The 18772-nt window shown below is 38.8% G+C and overlaps 2 protein-coding genes across 2 annotated transcripts; one reads left to right on the top strand and one right to left on the bottom strand.

Annotated features, from left to right (window-relative positions):
* Positions 1-8085, top strand: LOC116177925 (ralBP1-associated Eps domain-containing protein 1). Its single transcript, XM_031497106.1, has 3 exons — positions 1-165; positions 214-637; positions 6530-8085. The coding sequence occupies exons 1-3, from the start codon at positions 16-18 to the stop codon at positions 7912-7914; spliced, it is 1959 nt and encodes a 652-aa protein (XP_031352966.1). The 5' UTR covers positions 1-15; the 3' UTR covers positions 7915-8085.
* Positions 8086-8975: 890 nt separating this feature from the next.
* Positions 8976-16298, bottom strand: LOC116177926 (fatty-acid amide hydrolase 2). The gene is made up of 9 exons (XM_031497107.1): positions 15953-16298; positions 15525-15906; positions 11100-11240; positions 10892-11047; positions 10074-10163; positions 9793-10024; positions 9557-9707; positions 9357-9506; positions 8976-9311 (listed from the first exon to the last, which is right to left on the bottom strand). Exons 1-9 carry the CDS (start codon positions 15971-15973, stop codon positions 9033-9035), a joined length of 1602 nt encoding a protein of 533 aa, XP_031352967.1. The 5' UTR covers positions 15974-16298; the 3' UTR covers positions 8976-9032.
* Between the last annotated feature and the right edge of the window lie 2474 nt (positions 16299-18772).

Genomic DNA, 18772 nt, shown 5'->3' with positions numbered 1-18772 from the left:
TTCCAAGAACACAAAATGGAGGACTTAAAATTGACAGATACTTTGCAACGATATTTTTCCGATTTTTTTGTATGTTGCGACGAGGAAAATACTGGAAAAGTGTCAGTTAGCAAAGCTTTAGAGTTAATTAAGTCGGGGAACGTGCCCCAAGACGTCATACTGCAAGTAAGACGATATAAATTGGCCTTTCCGTTTTAACCTATCTTCCGCTAGATTTCAGAGCTATGCTGGAATCAAAACACAATCTATTTAAATAGGAAACAGTTCTATTCGGCTTTAAAATTAGTAGCCGCCTATCAGTTCAATATGCCATTGAGAGGCGAATTAATTAACGCACCATTAGACTTACCCTTACCGAGGTTCTCGTGGCCAAACTCGGAAGTGCAAAGCCCGTATAAGGATCTTATAGAGCTCAGGACTGAGGACCATAATGAATACATTGAGCACATCGACACCACTAGTACAGATTCCGAATTTGAAAATAGTGATACTAATGTTACGTTACGTACGGGGTCTCCCGAGATATCAAGTGCCGCATCCGACAGTCCCACGCCTACTAATAGCGTGCAAGATAAAAGTTGGGCCATTACGAATACCTGGCAGGGTTTAGTGTCCGAAGAACAGAGGCAACTTCTCGGTGAGTAGTGCATTTCTCAAGGGGCGATTCGCAGACAGAATTATGAAATTCTAAAAGTCCTTAGAATACTTTACAGGTATGTCTGGATGATTGCGACTTTACTTAAGTGTTATACAGGAATCTCAGAGAGTTTTAACAGTTAATGTAAAGAGACTCGGCCTATCTGAGGCTGAGGATTTCAGCAATGAGAAGTTGTAGAAAGCTTAGTGGGATCTAGTTTGATAGTATATGGTTCCCCATTATGCATCAATTTCATTGGGGAACTCGTAAAACATTACACCCTCTTTTTGATTAGGTTTGTGTTTGTGGGTCCAAATGTGACCTAATCAAAGGAACATAAGATTTGCTTCCTGTGCATCAGAGCAATGTAATGTGTTTAGCTTTTTCCACGAAGAAATTGGGGATAAATGAGATATTTCTCTTTCAACCATGCTTTCAATTTAACCATAAGAAGAGCATATTATATAGCTCCTGTACATCAAGGAAATGGGTTTTACTATTTTTTCAACGAAATTGTGAAGTTCTTACTGTTCCGAGACATTCTCAGAAGTATTCGATATGTTGTTGTTACCAACTGCAGAGCAATTAATACCTAAATTATAGAAGACACTGCATTAACATTTGGAGCATACTATTGGTGCTTTTGTTTTATATGAATTCTTAGGAGGTTCTAGGAAAGCCAGGTGCCAAATTATAGACAGAACAGCTTCCTAGCCCAAACCAGATATGTCTAATGTGGACTGCCAAAGTGTTAACGAAAGCAAAATAACTTTTCGTGTGCTCTTTTTTGAAGAAAAATTCTGTAATTGTTCCCCTTAGAACACTGCATTATTCGACGACGGCCATACCACATTAAAAACACCGAAGTTAAGCAATGTCGGGATCGATCAGTACTTGGATGGGTGACTGCTTGGGAACACCGCGTGCTATTGTCTCTCTTTTTTTTATTTTTGCTTATGTTTGTCTATTGATTTTAGATTTTATTTTAATGTCACAAAGCAACATACAATTAATAATCGTAATTGATAATTTGAATTACCTAATTTACGTTTTATTTATTATTTAAGATCGTTATTAGCTAAGGTATGATTAACAAAATTGGGATTCAGAGAAGGCCGTGGAAATTTTAGATCACCTCTACTATTCATTAAGTTGACAGCTCCCATTCAAAGGTAAATTAACTAATAATAATAATACTTCTTTATTTCTTACTATATACAAATGAAGTACTTTCAATGCATAAGAAGTAACTAATCAGTAGACCAATTTCGAAAGAAAATTCAAAGGGCTGTAACTTTTGAACTAGTAGCCCAATCTTGGAACTGTTTGAAATTATGGATTTTACAGGCCACGTTCTATAAGAAAAATTTTTTCCGGGTCGATCTTAGACAATCTTTTTTTCGGGGCAAAAAAAAATCAGTGTATAACCTTCCTTTTTACCAAAAATCGACTGCACCAAAATTTCTCGGGAAAAAACTTTTCCTTATTAATTTTGGTGCGTAGAATCCAAAACAGTTCGTACTTTTTCGATCAGACTTCTCAATCAAAAGTTATAGACCAATTTCGAAAGAAAATTCAAAGGGCTGTAACTTTTGAACTAATAGCCCAATCTTGGAACTGTTTGAAATTATGGATTCTACAGGCCACGTTCTATAAGAAAAATTTTTTTCCGGGTCTATCTGAGACAATTTTTTTTTCAGGGCAAAAAAAAGGCAGTGTATAACCTACCTTTTTTCCAAAAATCGACTGCACCAAAATTTTTCGGGAAAAAATTAATTTTGGTGCGTAGAATCCGAAACAATTCGTACTTTTTCGATCAGACTTCTCAATCAAAAGTTGTAGAGACCTAATGTATTACATGCATCTACTATTCTAAAAATTCGTTATTGGAATAGGGTTCCATGTTTATTAAAAATTGTTTTAATCTTTTTTTTAAATTCGTGAATATCCATAATCAGTTTAATACTTTTCGGAAGATGGCTATAGAATTGTATTGAATTCTAGTAGGTGCTCCTCCTAAACAATGACAGGTGGTATTCAGGCAGGTGCAATTCACTACAATTCCACATGACCGATACATCTATCTCCATGTTTCAGGATCAACTCGAATCACTTTTTTGTTGACCATACCTTATACACTGTGTCCAGGATAAGGAGGTCTATCAGACCAGAAAAGTCGAAATTTGCCGATTTCGTTTTTATTTGTTTCTGATGTTATTTGAACAGATACAAAAAATAAAAACCACTTTCTCATTGTTACTTTTTGAGCTCTACAAGACACTATCGTTTCGGAAAAGTCATCAACTTTCTTTTTTTATATGACTCGTAAAAAAGTACATACTGTATTAAGTAGCATTTTTTACAAAGGAAACATCGATGGTACGACACAAAAAAAAACAAAAGTTGGAAACTTGGTTTGAACAGGATGGTGCACCCATGCACAACGCCCAAATAATGCGAGAATACCTATAGAAAAATTTTACATTTTCCAGGAAATTTGTTTAACACCGAGACTAACACCATTAAGGTGTTTTTCGCGGGTACACCATCCTCTTGATAACACCATAATTTTTGTTTTTATTGTGTGCCGTACATCGTTGTATTCGCGCATAATAAAAAAAAATGTTTACTTTTGACTTACTCAAAAAAAAGGGTTTCCAAAAAACTCGCGATTTCTTGAAATTGGCACAGTAGTTTTCGAAATCAAAAATTTTCGAAGGTGATAAATCGTGTTGGTCACTCCACGGCAGAGCTGGGTACTGCTCACGGGCTCGAAAAAGCGCTTGCGAGCGATCCGCCCGCTAGCACTTTTCGGAGCGGCCGCTTGGTGCTCGATACTCCCGTTTACTTAAACTGCTCGGCGGTCGATCTCTGCCCGGGGGCGGTTTTTTCCGCTCGCAAGCTCTTGTTCCGCTCCCGAGCACTTTTTCCGCTCATGATCGTTTTTTGTTCTCGCTCGCAAAGCTCTTTTTTCGCTCGCGAGCGCTTTTTCCGCTCCTGAGCGGTTTTTTTTTGTTCGTGAGCGCTTTTAACCCTCAAGCGCTAATGGAGCGTTTGTTCCGCTCACGAGCACTTTTCCCGAGCGCTCGCAATAAACCGCTCGGGACTCGCAAGCGGTTTCGCTTTGCAAAACAACTCGATGCTCGCGAGCATTTTTGAGAACATGAGCGCTCGTCGCTCGAGCGGTTATTTAGAACGCTCGACCCTGCTCTGCTCCACAGGTCGCATTTATCGGCCGATTCGAACAGTTTTAAAGCCAATACGTCCCAAATGTCTTCCGATTGGGGCCGTTACTTTCGGTTACCTGAATTTTGTCGACAGTTTTTTCGAAAAAAATTTATTAGTGAAGTGATGTTTTTTTTTCGAAAAAAAAAATATCTTCTCAATCCATGCAGCTATCGGGCCAATATTCGGTCAGCTCGTTAGACCCATCTACTGTATAAATTTGATCGGAATCGCACAAGTGGTTTTTGAGTGATGGCAAAACAAGATCGAAAAAAACTCGACATTTTGAGCCGTCATTCGCATTTCTGCCTACACAGGTCACATTTTTTGACCGATTTAAAAGTTCTGTTTTTTTCGAACGTGTGCAACTGCTGTTCACACGACACCCTTCTCCACGTCAGACCTCCAGGTGCTCGCTGAAGTGTTTGTGACCACTACCGAGATCTGCGGCTCCAGAAGACCTCGCTCCCGGTCCTTCCGCGCCCACCGTCCCGACCCCCCCATGCCCATGCCACCGATGGCGAAGTATAAACACGACGTTTAAACGCCATCCATTTTTAGAACTGATAACTTCGTCAGGTGAGTTGTTCCACACGCCTTAGCGGATTCCGCCTACCATGGTCACCGTCCTGCTTACCAACGCCTTTTCTGATTTCTAATGAGCGTGGATTTGGGCACTTTAACTTCACGTTTGGTTCAATTGGCAAATTGCCTACTTGGCACTCCAGATCCGATCTCGCGCTTTCGTATGTCGGGCAAGCCGGAGATCTCACACATTTAAAGTTTGAGAATAGGTTGAGGTCAATGACATCGCCTGGGTAAACGAGTCTGTCCGAAGTTGTCCGATTAGACACGATTTGAGACTGTCAACCTATAAATTAATAAACGTCAATTAATAGGGGCTTCATTTTTTATTTCTGATCTACAAAGTACAATAAAAATAAAAAGACCCGTGTGTCCTCAATTTTTATTTGCGAGTAAAATAAACCCAAAATAAATTATTGAACAGCTGTGTTTTTAGTCCGAATTTGAAACGCTTCAGTCTAAATACGTCACAAACCTGCAACCAATCACGTAGAAGTGAGCCGGCAACCTTGCGCGAGGGTCTGACGTTTGTCGGATTTGACGTTTTAAAAGGCAGATTTAACTGCATCTAAAGCCTAATTTACATTTGGCAAGTTTACTGGCCGAAAGTACTTTCTGCCAGTAAACTTGCTACCCTATTTCTACTTAACTGACACTTTCCGCGCATTTACACGTGGCAAGTTTACTGGCCGACAGTACTTCCGCCAGTAAATGTAAATTAGGCTTAACGCGAAAGTGAGCGACAAGTGATAAGTGCCTGTGACAGGTGACGCAAGTTACAAATGACATTCTCCTGCAATATTGCCAAGTCGTGTGTCATCTGAATGGTTCTAGGCCTAGCAGCTGATTGGTCGGGCTTATTACGTCACAGAGCCCACCACAATCATCTCGTTTTGAATAAACCCCTAATACCGCATATGCTCATTGTTTTTTTTCTAATCGGCCACTATTTTTAAATAAACTTTTACTGTCTAAAAAATTGTTTTATGGTTTCAGGTATACGCTTATTAAATTAGAACTACGGAATTCAACTATACTGTAAACCCCTATTAATCGCCTAGATATGCCAAAAAACCAAACCTATTCTTATTTGTGGACGTATAGAGGATAAGTGCTTGTTTACAATGAACGTATACGTAAGAAATACATAAAACGTAAAAATTTCGCAAAGTTGAACTGTGTAGAAACATACGAATGTGTTTACAATGAACGTAATTTGTACGTACGCATACGTAAGCGACATGTAAGTCTTGCGCATAGTCGCAGAGGTTGAAAATGTTTCAAAGTTACGTATGGTCAAAGATCATAATACATATAGTATGATCTTTGGTTTATTGTAAACAGCGAAGTAAATTTACGGAAACGATACGGATATGTACGAGTTACGGTTTATGAAATATTTATGTATATGTTCATTGTAAACAAACACTAATCAAGCGATTCACTCACCCACGACTACGGTGCCCTCTATCCGTGACCACCCATTTGGTATTGATAGCATAGGGCTAATAGCAGTCCATGTACTATATGGTCTAATCTAAGGTAGACATAGGAGAAAAACAATACACATAAATCCCTATGTCTACTTCGCTTAATAAATATCACTGTAGAATCGTACTCTATATTCTGTAGCGTTACGCATGAGATGATTTTACATATTCCCATACAAAACATTATAGTTATCAAGCGATAAGAAGTAGCCACTTCAGCAAAGAGAAGAGAAAGGTTTTTAGGTCCCTGGAAAATGAGATGAGGGCATGTTTTTCAAAAGCACATATTAATATTAAATATGTAAACACTATCATATCAGACGCATAGGTACTTCACATTTTAACACCAGATGGCAAATGTCCGCAAAATTTGTCCCTCTGTATGTGAGCACAATAACTCACGAGGAGGTCTTAGGGTCTTGGTATAGATATAGGTTCCTCTTGGTTTAAGAAGGAACCCTCAGAGGATGATTAGAAGTCTCTTATAAAGATATTAAAAGATTCTTGACGCGCAATGTATAAGGGGCGGACTTTAATTTACGAATCGCCCCTCCGCATTATATTGTGTATGTGTTTTGATATGTTGTTTTAGGCACCGAAGAGGAATCATCAGATCGACATAGCAGTGAAGATGATACGGAAATCTCAAATGAAGTGTGGACAATTACAAGAGAACAAAGAGAATATTATACAGCCCAGTTTCGTTCACTTCAACCAGACAGCAATGCTCTACTTGCAGGTTCAATAGCGCGTCTCTTTTTCGAAAAGTCTCGTCTGCCTGTTCAGGAATTGAGAAAAATTTGGCAACTGGCGGATGTCACAAAGGACGGGGCTTTAAGCCTGACCGAGTTTTTGACCGCAATGCATTTGGTAGTGCTTCGGCGCAATCATATTGAACTACCCGAAGTGCTACCACCACAACTGCTACCCAGTGCCGAAAGATCTCGCTCTATGAGTCCCGAAACGGAACCAATCCTATCCCCTCAAACTAAAGACACCTCAAAAGAGTGGACGAAATTTGTCGACAGCCCTACAAGTAGTATCTCATCACCTGGTCCAAAACCTGTCAATTTTGACTTCCAGAAGGGAGCCGTTGAAAAGGACCCCAAAATTTTACATCCAGTCCCCTTGCGACTAACGCCCGAATGTACAAACATTCAGCCGGAAGACCAGCAAGAAACTGAACCATCAAGCCCGCACAAATTCTTAGATATTCACCACCAGAATAATCTATTACCACAAAATTTAGGCCAAGCAAACGATATTAGAGGCATTCAACGACCACAACCAAAAAAGATAAGCGTGCCGGGTCCCGGTGCGATCCCCCCTCCTCCCGTCACCTCCCAATCCTCGATCGAGGAAGGTCCGGTGAGCTTACCCGTTTTCCCTCCTCCCAAAAAGGAAAAGCCACCACCTCCGCCGCCCCGACCCTTTAAAACACACGGCCGAAGTTCCTCCTTAGACCTAAATCGTTTAAACAAAAACCACTTGGGCGCCCCGCCGTCGGTACCGCCGCGCGTCAGCCCGAGCGTGCAGTCGTCCAACAAGAAACTGCTCGCGCGCCTGGCCGACCGCGAGAATCCTCAGTTCGCCAACTTCGAACAATTCGAGCAGAGCGAAAAGTACGAAAACGTCTCCGAAGGCGTGTTTCCGGGTGACGTTTACGAGGCGGAGCGAAAAAAGCTGTTCGCGCAGTTTTCGGTGCCAGAGAATAGCGATTTTGTGGACGCGCCCCAGAGGCACGGCGCGTTCGAGGTGTACCGAAAGCCGAAAAGTAGAGGCAGCCCCGAGGCGCAACAACCCCTCGACCAGTCTAAATGGGAACTGTTTCATAAATTACAAGAACAAAATACAGTCTTGCTGAGGCTTTGTCAGGAATTGAGTCAGGAGCTGGCGGATATTAGGGAAGAAAAAATGACCTTGAAAGTCAAACTGCAGATGCAACAGCAGCAACAGTTGAAGCAAAACGGGGGGTAGTACCACTGTCATTGACCCCTAATAAAGATCGGTAATTTCAATTGTGTCATATCTAAGATTAACGTCGCCGATCAGTGTACTCGATTATTTATTGTTTTGTTTTTTATTTTACTTTGTAAACACTGTTATCATTTCTAAGTTTACCGTCGAATATAAGCATGGAATACAAAACTTGCCAATTTTTTCACACTCGCTGCCTAATTGAATTGAAGAAAAATATATATTTGTTAATTTTAATCTGAGAAAAAGTAATTGTACGATAAGAAAATATATATATTATATGGTGATAAAAAAGAAAACTATTGATATTTACAAATTTTATTAAATCTCGGTAAGATTATTTTAGAATTTATTTGTTGTTGTACGTTGTTACCTCTTGAATTATTACGCATATATTTTTTTGCGTAGCTTAGCAAGACTGTATTTTTAATTTTCCTGAAGGTAATAAAATGAGAGAATATCTTATTGTTTTGAGTGGATATGTTGGAAACCAATCAGAAAATAAGCAGTTTGTTTTTAAAAAATCGATTACAACAAATCCCTTTCCGTTCCACTTTCAACTGTGTCTTCGAATAAATTAAACACCAGTGTTCACTGCCACAAAAAAACATCTACGATAACACGTGCTTATCCTGAGACTAATTAGCCTACGCCGCGATAACGTTCTTATCGTAATGACAGGAGATAACACAAAACAATAAATTTAGTATTTTACAATTACATAAAGAAAAATAGAAACGATTATTTAAACAAAAATTTTACGCCAAAAGAAAATTGAAACTCACACATACCGGGTGACCCATCATTATTATAGGTGCTGAAGTCAAGTATATACTGTCGAAGGAAGTTCGCCATGTCGATGGTTACAGTAGCACAGCAACAGTTCCATTTTCAGAATATCATTAAAAAGACCATTGCCTTATGTGTTGTATTTACAGCATCGTTGTAGATGTTTATTTCTGAAGTTCTTAAGATAGCACCCCATTGACTTGTTTCTTCATTTGGTCAACTGTAGGTATAGAAAGGGTTCATTAACATATAGCGTCGTTACAAAAGATGGATGTTGCACCAGTATAAAAATTTTTATTCCCCTCAGAAAGTCACGTATATAAAATGTTTTAAGAGCTAAAAGGCGGCACAAAACCACCAAATGCAGACTCCAACTCTCTAGCGACAGCAATACACAGGTGATCTTGATAAGGAGCTGCCACCACTTGAACACCAATAGGCAGGCCTTCGGAATCCAAACCTAGTGGCACTTGTGTTACCGGAAACTTCAGCAAGTTCCACACGGCGAAATATCCAAAATTATATGGACGCAACAGTGATGTGTTGTGGTACCTCGCCGACCACGGCGCAGATGGGTAGATCAACACTCCGTTATCACCCAGCGCGTCCTGAAACCGATCACTGAGCCTCCGTTTAACAACTGCAATATTTACCATAAGCGAATCCTTAAGTTGTTTTGTGAGATCGCGTGCTTTTTTCTCGTTCATTAACGGTAAATATGTGCCTATCAGATTGAAAATGGCGCCGCTGTTAAATTCGCTGCATTGGAATACCCACTTTAACACCTCCCAAATTGGAGATACCTAAAGGGAGTAATGGAGATGCGCTATTTAAAGAAGAGTAGACGACGAACCTGGCCCTTTCGATCGGTCAAATCTCGAGCGAAATTGGCGTTCGCTTCTTGGGTGAGCCAGTATCTCCACAACGCCATTCCGTATTTGAGCTCGGGTACGATCAGCTTTTTCGGTGATGCTTTCAAATCCACTTCAAAGTGCTTGACAACTCTGCAAAGGATTTAGTTTGTTTATTGAAAGCTGAGAAATGACAGAGCATTTTGTCCAAAAATGACAAAAACCATGTTGCACTCACTTTAAGATAGCTGCCGTCATTTCCCTTGTAAGTAAGCTCATTTTTGAATCCCCGGAACTGAGCATATAGTGTACCTTCAAATCCTTAACGTTCACTTGCTTGTCAAGCTGAAGTCTATTTACATTTTTGTCGAGGAGGACCTTAAGGAACGGAATTATATCGGAGCTGCTTCGTGTTAAGGTACCGGCACTCATTATCGTAGACGGCTCCTTTCCAGTTCTGTAGGTCAGACCTAAATATTCAATTAGCACGCCGTCTGCATTTGTGGTGGACAGTGTTACCTCTGGTTTGTATAAGTTCACCCGTTGGTTTGTGCCCGAAGATGCCACATTTAAAGGCGGGTATGCGTATAGAACCGCCGATGTCGGTACCTAAACAAATCTAGTGTAATAGATGTGCTCGTAATTTCGAGAAAATGTGGCAAATGAGCGAAGAGGAAAAAGGCTTGCAACAAGGGTTCCTTAGATCATTATTTGCAGTTCTTGGATAACTTAGATCTTGAGTAGTGCAGAGGCACGTCCCTAGGGTGATGGCTGTGTTATACAGGCTACCAGATGAGACAGCTCGAAGCGCCTTCAGAGGCAAAATCCAAGATTCTGATGAGGCATTCTTCTCCATAGGCTCTATGGATGATATTCTTCCACAAAGGAGCCTGGTTGAGTCCTCCTTGCATTTAGCGTCGATGAGGAATCCTATCGGGCACTCCGGAGGCAGAATGCCTCATAAGAATCTTGGGTTTACAGGGGACGCGTAAAAGGTCTGGGCCAGATGGAAGACTCCCTTAGACAGCCAATTGAATTGAACCCTAGGACTTGTATTTATGGTGATAGAGAAGGGCCTGGAACCTTAAACAAGCCCTTAAAAAATTAACAGATTGTTTGACAGAACCTTAAGGCTGCGTTCAGACACGGCAATAATCGCGGGATGATCACGCGGATCATTTTGGAACATTTTCATGATGATTATCGCCGTGTCTGAACGTAGCCTTAAATTCTGAACTCTGAAGAAATCAAGGGACATACAGATCAAGTCTTTTCAAATGGTCTATTCATTTTACCTTTACATTTCATTTGCCACATTTTTGAATTATCTGGCTTACCTATTCCGAACGGTACACCGCAGGCGGCAATAATTGCGCCCTCCCCACCGGACGACCCACCTACATCTCTGGTGGTATTGTACGGATTATTCGTTCGACCGTAAACCCGATTGTCGGTCTCCTGCCACATGTTCAAAACTGGTATGTTCGTGATAGCTAAAACGGACTAGATATCAGACTGTATGAGTTATTTAAATAATAACCGAACCGATCAAAATTCCACCAGCATTCTTCACTAAGCGCACTGCCTCTGCGTCTTCCTCGGCGCGTTTGTCCTTGCGGCACACAAGCCCATACGTACTCCTCATTCCCTTACATGCTGAGCTTTCCTTTGTACTGAATGGTACCCCTGAAACGGAAAATGAATACATACATGTCACCTCAGAGGAAAGGTCCAATTTTCATAAAACCTCCCCTAAAATTGGGACCTTGATGTTCACAAAGGACACTTAGAAGTGGTGTACTGAAATGCACCCCTGTTTCTTCATTCTAGTTATGAATCTGTCGCATATACTGAATAGCCGTTTTTGAAAAATTTGCATTTATAATTTATGTTATTTATTTTTTGACTTTATTTTTCAGTGGGCGGGGTTTCAGCCAAAGCTGCTCTAGAAACCCAACCCGCTATACATTTACAAATATCCATGCCCGAACCCGGAGTCGAACCAGGGACTCTTAGTACCGCAGTCGCGCTACCACGCCACAGTCCCACACAAATCGTACTTAGTTGCCATGACAAAACAAATGATTTGAGCACATAAATACTTGGTTATTTATTTTGCTGTTATTTTATTCCATTCCATCTATAACATGGGTTAAACAGAAGGAGAAAAGGTAGAAATAGTTGGCTTATACAGGGTGTTTGTTACAAAAAATAAAGAGGTTATTCTTTTTACTATTCTAGGGTTATTATATTATATATACTTTGCTGATTTTTGAAAAATACACTTTGTTGCAAAGATATACGAATACGAATTGTTATCTTAGCAACATTCCGAAGTTCGCTGCATTGGTCGAGGTAAACCTCACTTGTTACCTGCTTGATTCCGGACTTAAATCCCTTGGTTTATTTCATATGGGACTATCTAGAATCATTAGTTTACACTAGACCAGCGAAAGATTTAAGAGATCAAATAACTGCTGGGTGTAACTCAATAAGAAATGACCCTGGCCTTTTTGAAAGAGTCCGGGAGTCGATGTGGAGAAGATTGGATGATTGCATCCAAGCTGGAGGTAGCCATAGATTACGAAATGATAATTTTTAGTTATAAATTGATATTATTGTTGAAAAATGTTTTGCCATATATCTTCGCAACAAAGCACAGTTTCAAAAATCATCAAAGGATAAAATGTGCTTAGAATAGAGCATCTGAATTACCTTTTTAATTTTTGCCGCATGTTTAACAAACACCCTGTATTACATTACAACAAAATTTTTTTTGTTTATTTTATATTACAAAAATATTACAAAATTGTAAACGATCTCGAGGATCGTTAATAATGCAATCCTAGATGCAGTCGATCTCCCAATGTAATGAAATTTCCTTAATGTTATTTGGTCCAAATTTGCGACCCCATTGTAGCTCATGGGATCTCAATATGCTTCCCCCTCAGAAATTGTATAGATTATTTTGAATTAACGTGAATTAATTTGAATTAACGTGAATTCATTTGATATAACGTGAATTCATTTGAATTAACGTGAATTAATTTGAATTAACTTGAATTAGCGTGAATTAATGTGAATTCGTGTGAATTAATTTGAATCAACGTTAATTAATTTGAACTAACGTGAATTAATTTGAATTTGAATTTTTGGTGTAGGTACACCAAAAATGGTACTTGTTTCCCCCTAGTCTACATACGCAGTGACAGTTAGGCGGCGCTGAGGGCCATGTCAGCAGACAGGTTCTGATGGGCTATGGCGTATGATTTGTTTTGCCATATATTTTCGCAATAAAGCACAGTTTCAAAAATCATCAAAGGATAAAATGTGCTTAGAATAGACCATCTGAATTACCTTTTTAATTTTTGCCGCATATTATCAATCACCCTGTATTACAACAAAAAATTTTTTTGTTTATCTTATATTAAAAAAAAAGTCAACAAATATATTTTTGAAATCAGAAAGAAAAGATCTATTAAATTTTTGAAAAATATACAAGGCGTTCTATTAAAAATTTATCAACTTTGCGATATTCATTTGTTTTTTTCTGGCGATTTACAACCCCCCCCCTGTTGTATTTAAATTTGTTTATATCTCTTATAATAAACGCGCTGTCTATGTATACGGTATAACCGAGTACAGTGCAAACTCTAAAATTGGGACAATTAAATGCAAGAAGTGTTTCTAAATTATTAAATAGTAGGCTAAAAGTGTGTGAATGTACGTTAACAACTTCAGACACATTTTATAAATTTGTTTAATACAATAACAGCATAAATTCTCATGAATGAAATATATAATAACTAAACGTGAACATAGAGGTAATACCTTCGTTAAAAAAGTCATGGCACAAATTTTCTGGTCGCTTTTCGAGCCTTTTTTTTCCTATTTGCGCAATGGCAATCCAACCTGTTTATTTAATTTTCTTTAAAGTTTATCCTATTTGTTTGCAACTCTTATTGTACTTCCTCTACATACGTAAAATGCACATGAAGAAAACTTTTAAGCAAACAAAGATGTATATGTACGCACATATCATTCTGACATTAGCGCGTCCGGATTAGCATCTGTCTACTGCGACTACTGTAATTTTCGCAATATCCCATATGTTTTTGTTTCCTTTTTTGATTTTGTTTACACCGTCCACAAGCCACAGATTTATGTCTGTTGAACGACTGCTGCGGGGTAATATGTACAAACAAGTTTTGTAAGCTTTTATTTTTTTTAGGGATTTTGTTATAATGTTTGTTATTCAATCAATTAATGGGGTCATCCCGCCTTCATTTTTTATTTCTGATCCACAAAGTACATTAAAAATGTACCCATGTGTCCTCAATTTTTATTTCCGAGTAAAATAAACTCAAAATAAATTATTGAAAAGCTGTGTTTTTAGTCCGAATTTGAAACGCTTCAGGACTAAATACGTCACAAACCTACAACCAATCACGTAGAAGTGACCTGGCAACCTTACGCGAGGGTCTACCGTTTGTCACATTTGACGTTTTGAGAGGGATGTTTAACCGCATCTAGCACGAAAGTGACAAGTGCCTGTGACAGATGACGCAAGTTATAAATGCCATTCTCCTGCAATATTGCCAAGTCGTTATGTCATCTGAATGGTTCTAGGAGCTGATTGGTCGGGCTTATTACGTCACAGAGCCCGCCACAATCATATCGTTTTGAATAAACCTTTAAAACCGCACATGTTCATTATTTTTTTTGCTAATCAGCCTCTATTTTTAAATAAACATTTACTGTCCAAAAAAGTTTTATGGTTTCAGGTACACGCTTATTAAATTAGAACTGCGGAATTCAACTATACTGTAAACCCCCATTGTGTGTTTATTCGAACCCGGATAGTTTCCATGTCAGATTTTTCTTGTCGTGCCCAAGAATTATTTTTTATATTATTTTTGACCTTTATTTTTGAGTGGGCGTGGTTTCAGCCAAGGCTGCTCTACCAACCCAACTCACTACACATTTACAAATATTCCCGCCCGAACCCGGATTCGAACCAGGGACCCATAGTACCGCAGTTGAGTTGAAACTCAACTGCACCACACGGGCCATCAGGTGTTAATTTTAGGTAAATTTTGAAAAAATTATTGCTTGACGAGTTAAGCGAGGAGTTAAGTTAAAAAATATACAGGTGTTGCATTTCTCCATCTTATATGACGTGTTTCATGTAGGAAAAGTTCGTGCAATTCTTCTATCCGTTTTCTTTGCTTCCTGTAAAATGTTCCATTTTTCTACAATCTTTTCAAGGCATCCATGGACCATGTTACATTATCCTACCCAAACAACAATTTTATTGTAATGAAGTCGCTCTTTTAAAATTAATAATTTGGAGCTTATTAAAGGGCTATTTAGCTGTCCCTTGTCAAAAATTCAAAAATGAAAAAAGCAGGTTTCATCTATGTAAACTAGGTTTTTCTTTACTAGAAGCATCGCTATGGTTAAAATTTCAAAGAAATCTCTCCATGAATAAGAAAGCTGGCATTGCTCAGTCTGCGCACATTTAATTTTTACTATATGCGATATGTTTATCTTTACTATTTTCAACAAATTATATTAATAAATCAGAAAGTAGGTATTGCGCATGCGCACATTAATCGCCAAGATTATTCTTGACCCTGGTACCAGAGCTATGCTATAAGCTACCGAATTTTAAAAGAACAAACTAAATATATTAAAAAGCTGTATAGGAGTAGTCAATACCTTATACAGAAGGAAAGGGAAAGGGGCCATAATAGCGCCTAAAATGCGTTGAAAAGGCAATGCATTTGAGCATAACATTAGCGCTTCTATACGTGCCCTTGATCGAGCATAGATATTCCAGTTTCAGAGGAAGCCAAGATGCAGCCCCCTCTAAAACCAATACGAAAAGGTAACATTGGTGCCAGCACATTATACTAGCACAAACAAATGCAGCAAACCTGTTGATAATTTTTGCATATTGGGACATACCCAAAAATGGCTTCTCTGCAAATTCCTCCGAACTAACTGCACCATTCCTGATTCGCTCGTCGAGCTGCTTGGCCTCGGCGAGTGCATCCTCGAACCGCTCATCGACCACAGCGTTAATAAGCGGATTGACCTGCTTGATCCGATCGATGCAAGCACGTACTAGGGCCTCGGACGTGAGGTTTTGTTCGCGAATTCGCTTCGCCAAGGCGGTCGCAGATTCGATTACTATCGGGTTCGAGGGCTTAGGTACGATCTGCACGCGCGATTTGTAGTAGCAGCCGAAAACAAAGTCGATCAGTCTATCCAAGTATATTCGAACGAAGACGAACACTTCCAAAAGAAGGCTTTTGATTTTTTTGCAGGTGGTCCTATTGGGCCTTTGCTAAAATCGGGAGATTACGTTTGGGTTTTGATTTTTGTTTAATTACCTTAACTGCAGGAGTGCACATTGCGTACGTTGAGTTATGATTCACAGAGTTCAATGACAATTCAATATCCACTTCAGAGGTTCAGGTGCAAGTGAAGTGGGACGGAGTGTGCTGTACAGTAATTAATTTAATAATGTGCAGTCATTATGACCTGCACAAGGCAACTTTCACTTGAGAAATCATTATCAGTATCACACTGATTAGGTACTTCTTATCCTTACTAAATGACAACATTTATTGTGTACAAATTGTATCGATACTCGATAGTACCTATACTTAGTAATATAGTAACAAAAATTACTATTATTACAGATTTAAACACTCTTAAATCTGTGTTATTATTAATTTAATTCAACTGACAGTGTTAAATTAATTAAATGGAAGGATTTCTACAGTCAAGGACATGACCGTAGTCTGCCAAAAATCTACTAATAATCTAATCTAAATTTGAAATATGTACGTAGGTACATAATTACATTGAATTTAACCAATGTGTGATTAACATTAATGACCTTCATTTTTTCGATAAAGGTTAATTCACTCAACGGTTAAGTTCACTCAACGGTTAAGGGCATGCATCAACATCAGCTGATAGAACAGCTGTTTGAAGCCTCTGGCTTTAACTATAGTCTAGCTAGATTCTAGAATAGAATGCTAGAACGATGGTCTGTGGCTAGAACTATAATCAAAGAGCCATTTAGGGGCAAATAGGTATAGGCTTATGTGATGAGTAAGGGCCTAATTTTTTCGTTTACGGCACTCCCGTAGTGACTCGATTATTTTAGGTCTTTTCGGAAATTTAGAAATCCTGAAGTTGCGTCAATGAAGGTTTTTCTCTGAAAGTCTTCGGAAACAGCTCCGATTTGGATGATTCTTTTTAGCCCATTTTTTAAGAATAAAAAAAATGTGCTATTGGCCCATATGAATAAAAGTAAGCAAATGCTTATACCTACTTACAAAATTCAAAGTAAATACTCGTAAGTGCTCCTTCGCACTGGGCGACTTAGCAGCGCTGCTAAGCAGCAGGACAGGACGCAGTGCAGCGCTGCTAAACAAACCAGTATAAAGGGGCACTTACGAGTATTTACTTTAAATTTTGCAAGTATAAGCATTTGCTTACTTGTATTCATATGGGCCATTGTTTGCGTTTTGTCCGTCCGGACCCACTTTTGCCGTTTCGAACTACTTCTAGGGGAATGGTCCTAGCATATAGAGTCCTCGAATTTTTTGCAGTAGGTAGCCTTAGAGGTAGCCTATACCTTGAAGGGGTGCCAGACGGCCATCAAATTTCGCTGTCTAAAAGGGGGGCCCCCTCACGAATTATTTACAGAGATGTTTTTGAAAGTAAAACGTGCATAACTTTTACATACGACAACCATGGTCTCAGATTTTGCATACGCATGCCTTTATAGTGGTGCCAAGTTAAACTCTAGAAAATTGGGGAGAGGGGGGGAACACATGTTCTACCCTTCATGGTACTCTAATGAAAGGTCTCAACGAAAGGAATTAATTTCTACCAACCATAGCCCTCCTCCCCGACCTCTTATCGTTATCGGGTATATTCCCTTATACCTCAAGAACGAATTGTCGGAAGAGGGTAGGTAGGTACTCACAAAGGGCGATTGAGACGTCTGCAAAAAATATATATCCATTGATGATGCCAAAACAAAAGCTATTTCGGTTAAAAAAAAATGCGCTTTATCTGCACAAGAGTTGTGCAATTTATACTTGTTTTTAAATGGTTTCGAGATCATGAGCCTCGGCGAGAGTCTCGATCTAGACTCTCGTTTGGTCTCGAAATTTCTTTGTATATTTATGTTCACGTTCAAGTAGCACCAATTCCAATTGGTTAGGTACATAAAAAATCGCCGACCTTACTAATTTATGACATAATTATTATACCATAGGTGCTATACAATAACTTAAACTTTTCTTAAATACAGGAAGCCTTCAACAACTTTATTTTATTTTATTGTCAGACAATTGATTATTAACTCTATACCTACTTATTGTGTTTTCACGAGTTTATAGCAATAAATCCAATCGTTTCTAAGTACTATACAAAGTATGATTTGTAAGTAACTTTGTCAGATGATCTTTAAGTATATTTAAGTAACAAAGACTTCAATCTGTCTTTCCTAGTTATATCGTTAGGTACATTTTATGAAATCTAATATTTCTGCAGAGGTGTGAATGGTAGAGAAATCCTGAAAAAATTAAAATACGCATAATAGAAGAAATTATATTTCGTGATTAGCAGATAGCTAAGGAAGATCATCTATTATTATTTACTTGTCATGTTGGTAGAAATTTTGTTGAGATCCTTAATTAGAATACCATGAAAGATAAAAGCAATCCTAACACCTTCCCCCCCCCCCCCCAAACACATCTTCTCAAAAAGAAGTCTCGTATAGTAGGAAAGTTATAGTTTAGAAACCAGTTCACTTCGATGAGACCTTTTATTAGAGTACCACGAAGGGTAGAACGTCTGTTTATCCCCCCCCCCCCCCTTTGCATAAGTTTTACTTGGTGTCACTAGAGGGATGCGTATGCAAAATTTGATACAAATTGGTCATGTAATATAGAAGTTATGCACGTTTCATTTACTATACTTCAAGGGATATGCTACCGCTTGCAAAAAATTCCAGGACTCTAGGACAATTCCTCTAAAAGTAGTTAAAAATCGCAACAGTGGGTCCGGACGGACAGGCAGACAAAACGCTAATAAATAGCACTTTTTTTAATTCTTAAAAAAAATGTTCTACCTATACATACAAAGGAAATACATATATTGTTTTAACAGTAGAAATAACTATCCTC

This window comes from Photinus pyralis, unplaced genomic scaffold (assembly GCF_008802855.1).
Source record: "Photinus pyralis isolate 1611_PpyrPB1 unplaced genomic scaffold, Ppyr1.3 Ppyr1.4_LG8, whole genome shotgun sequence".
Lineage (NCBI taxonomy): Eukaryota > Metazoa > Arthropoda > Insecta > Coleoptera > Lampyridae > Photinus > Photinus pyralis.
This window is presented reverse-complemented; position numbering and strand designations above follow the sequence as displayed.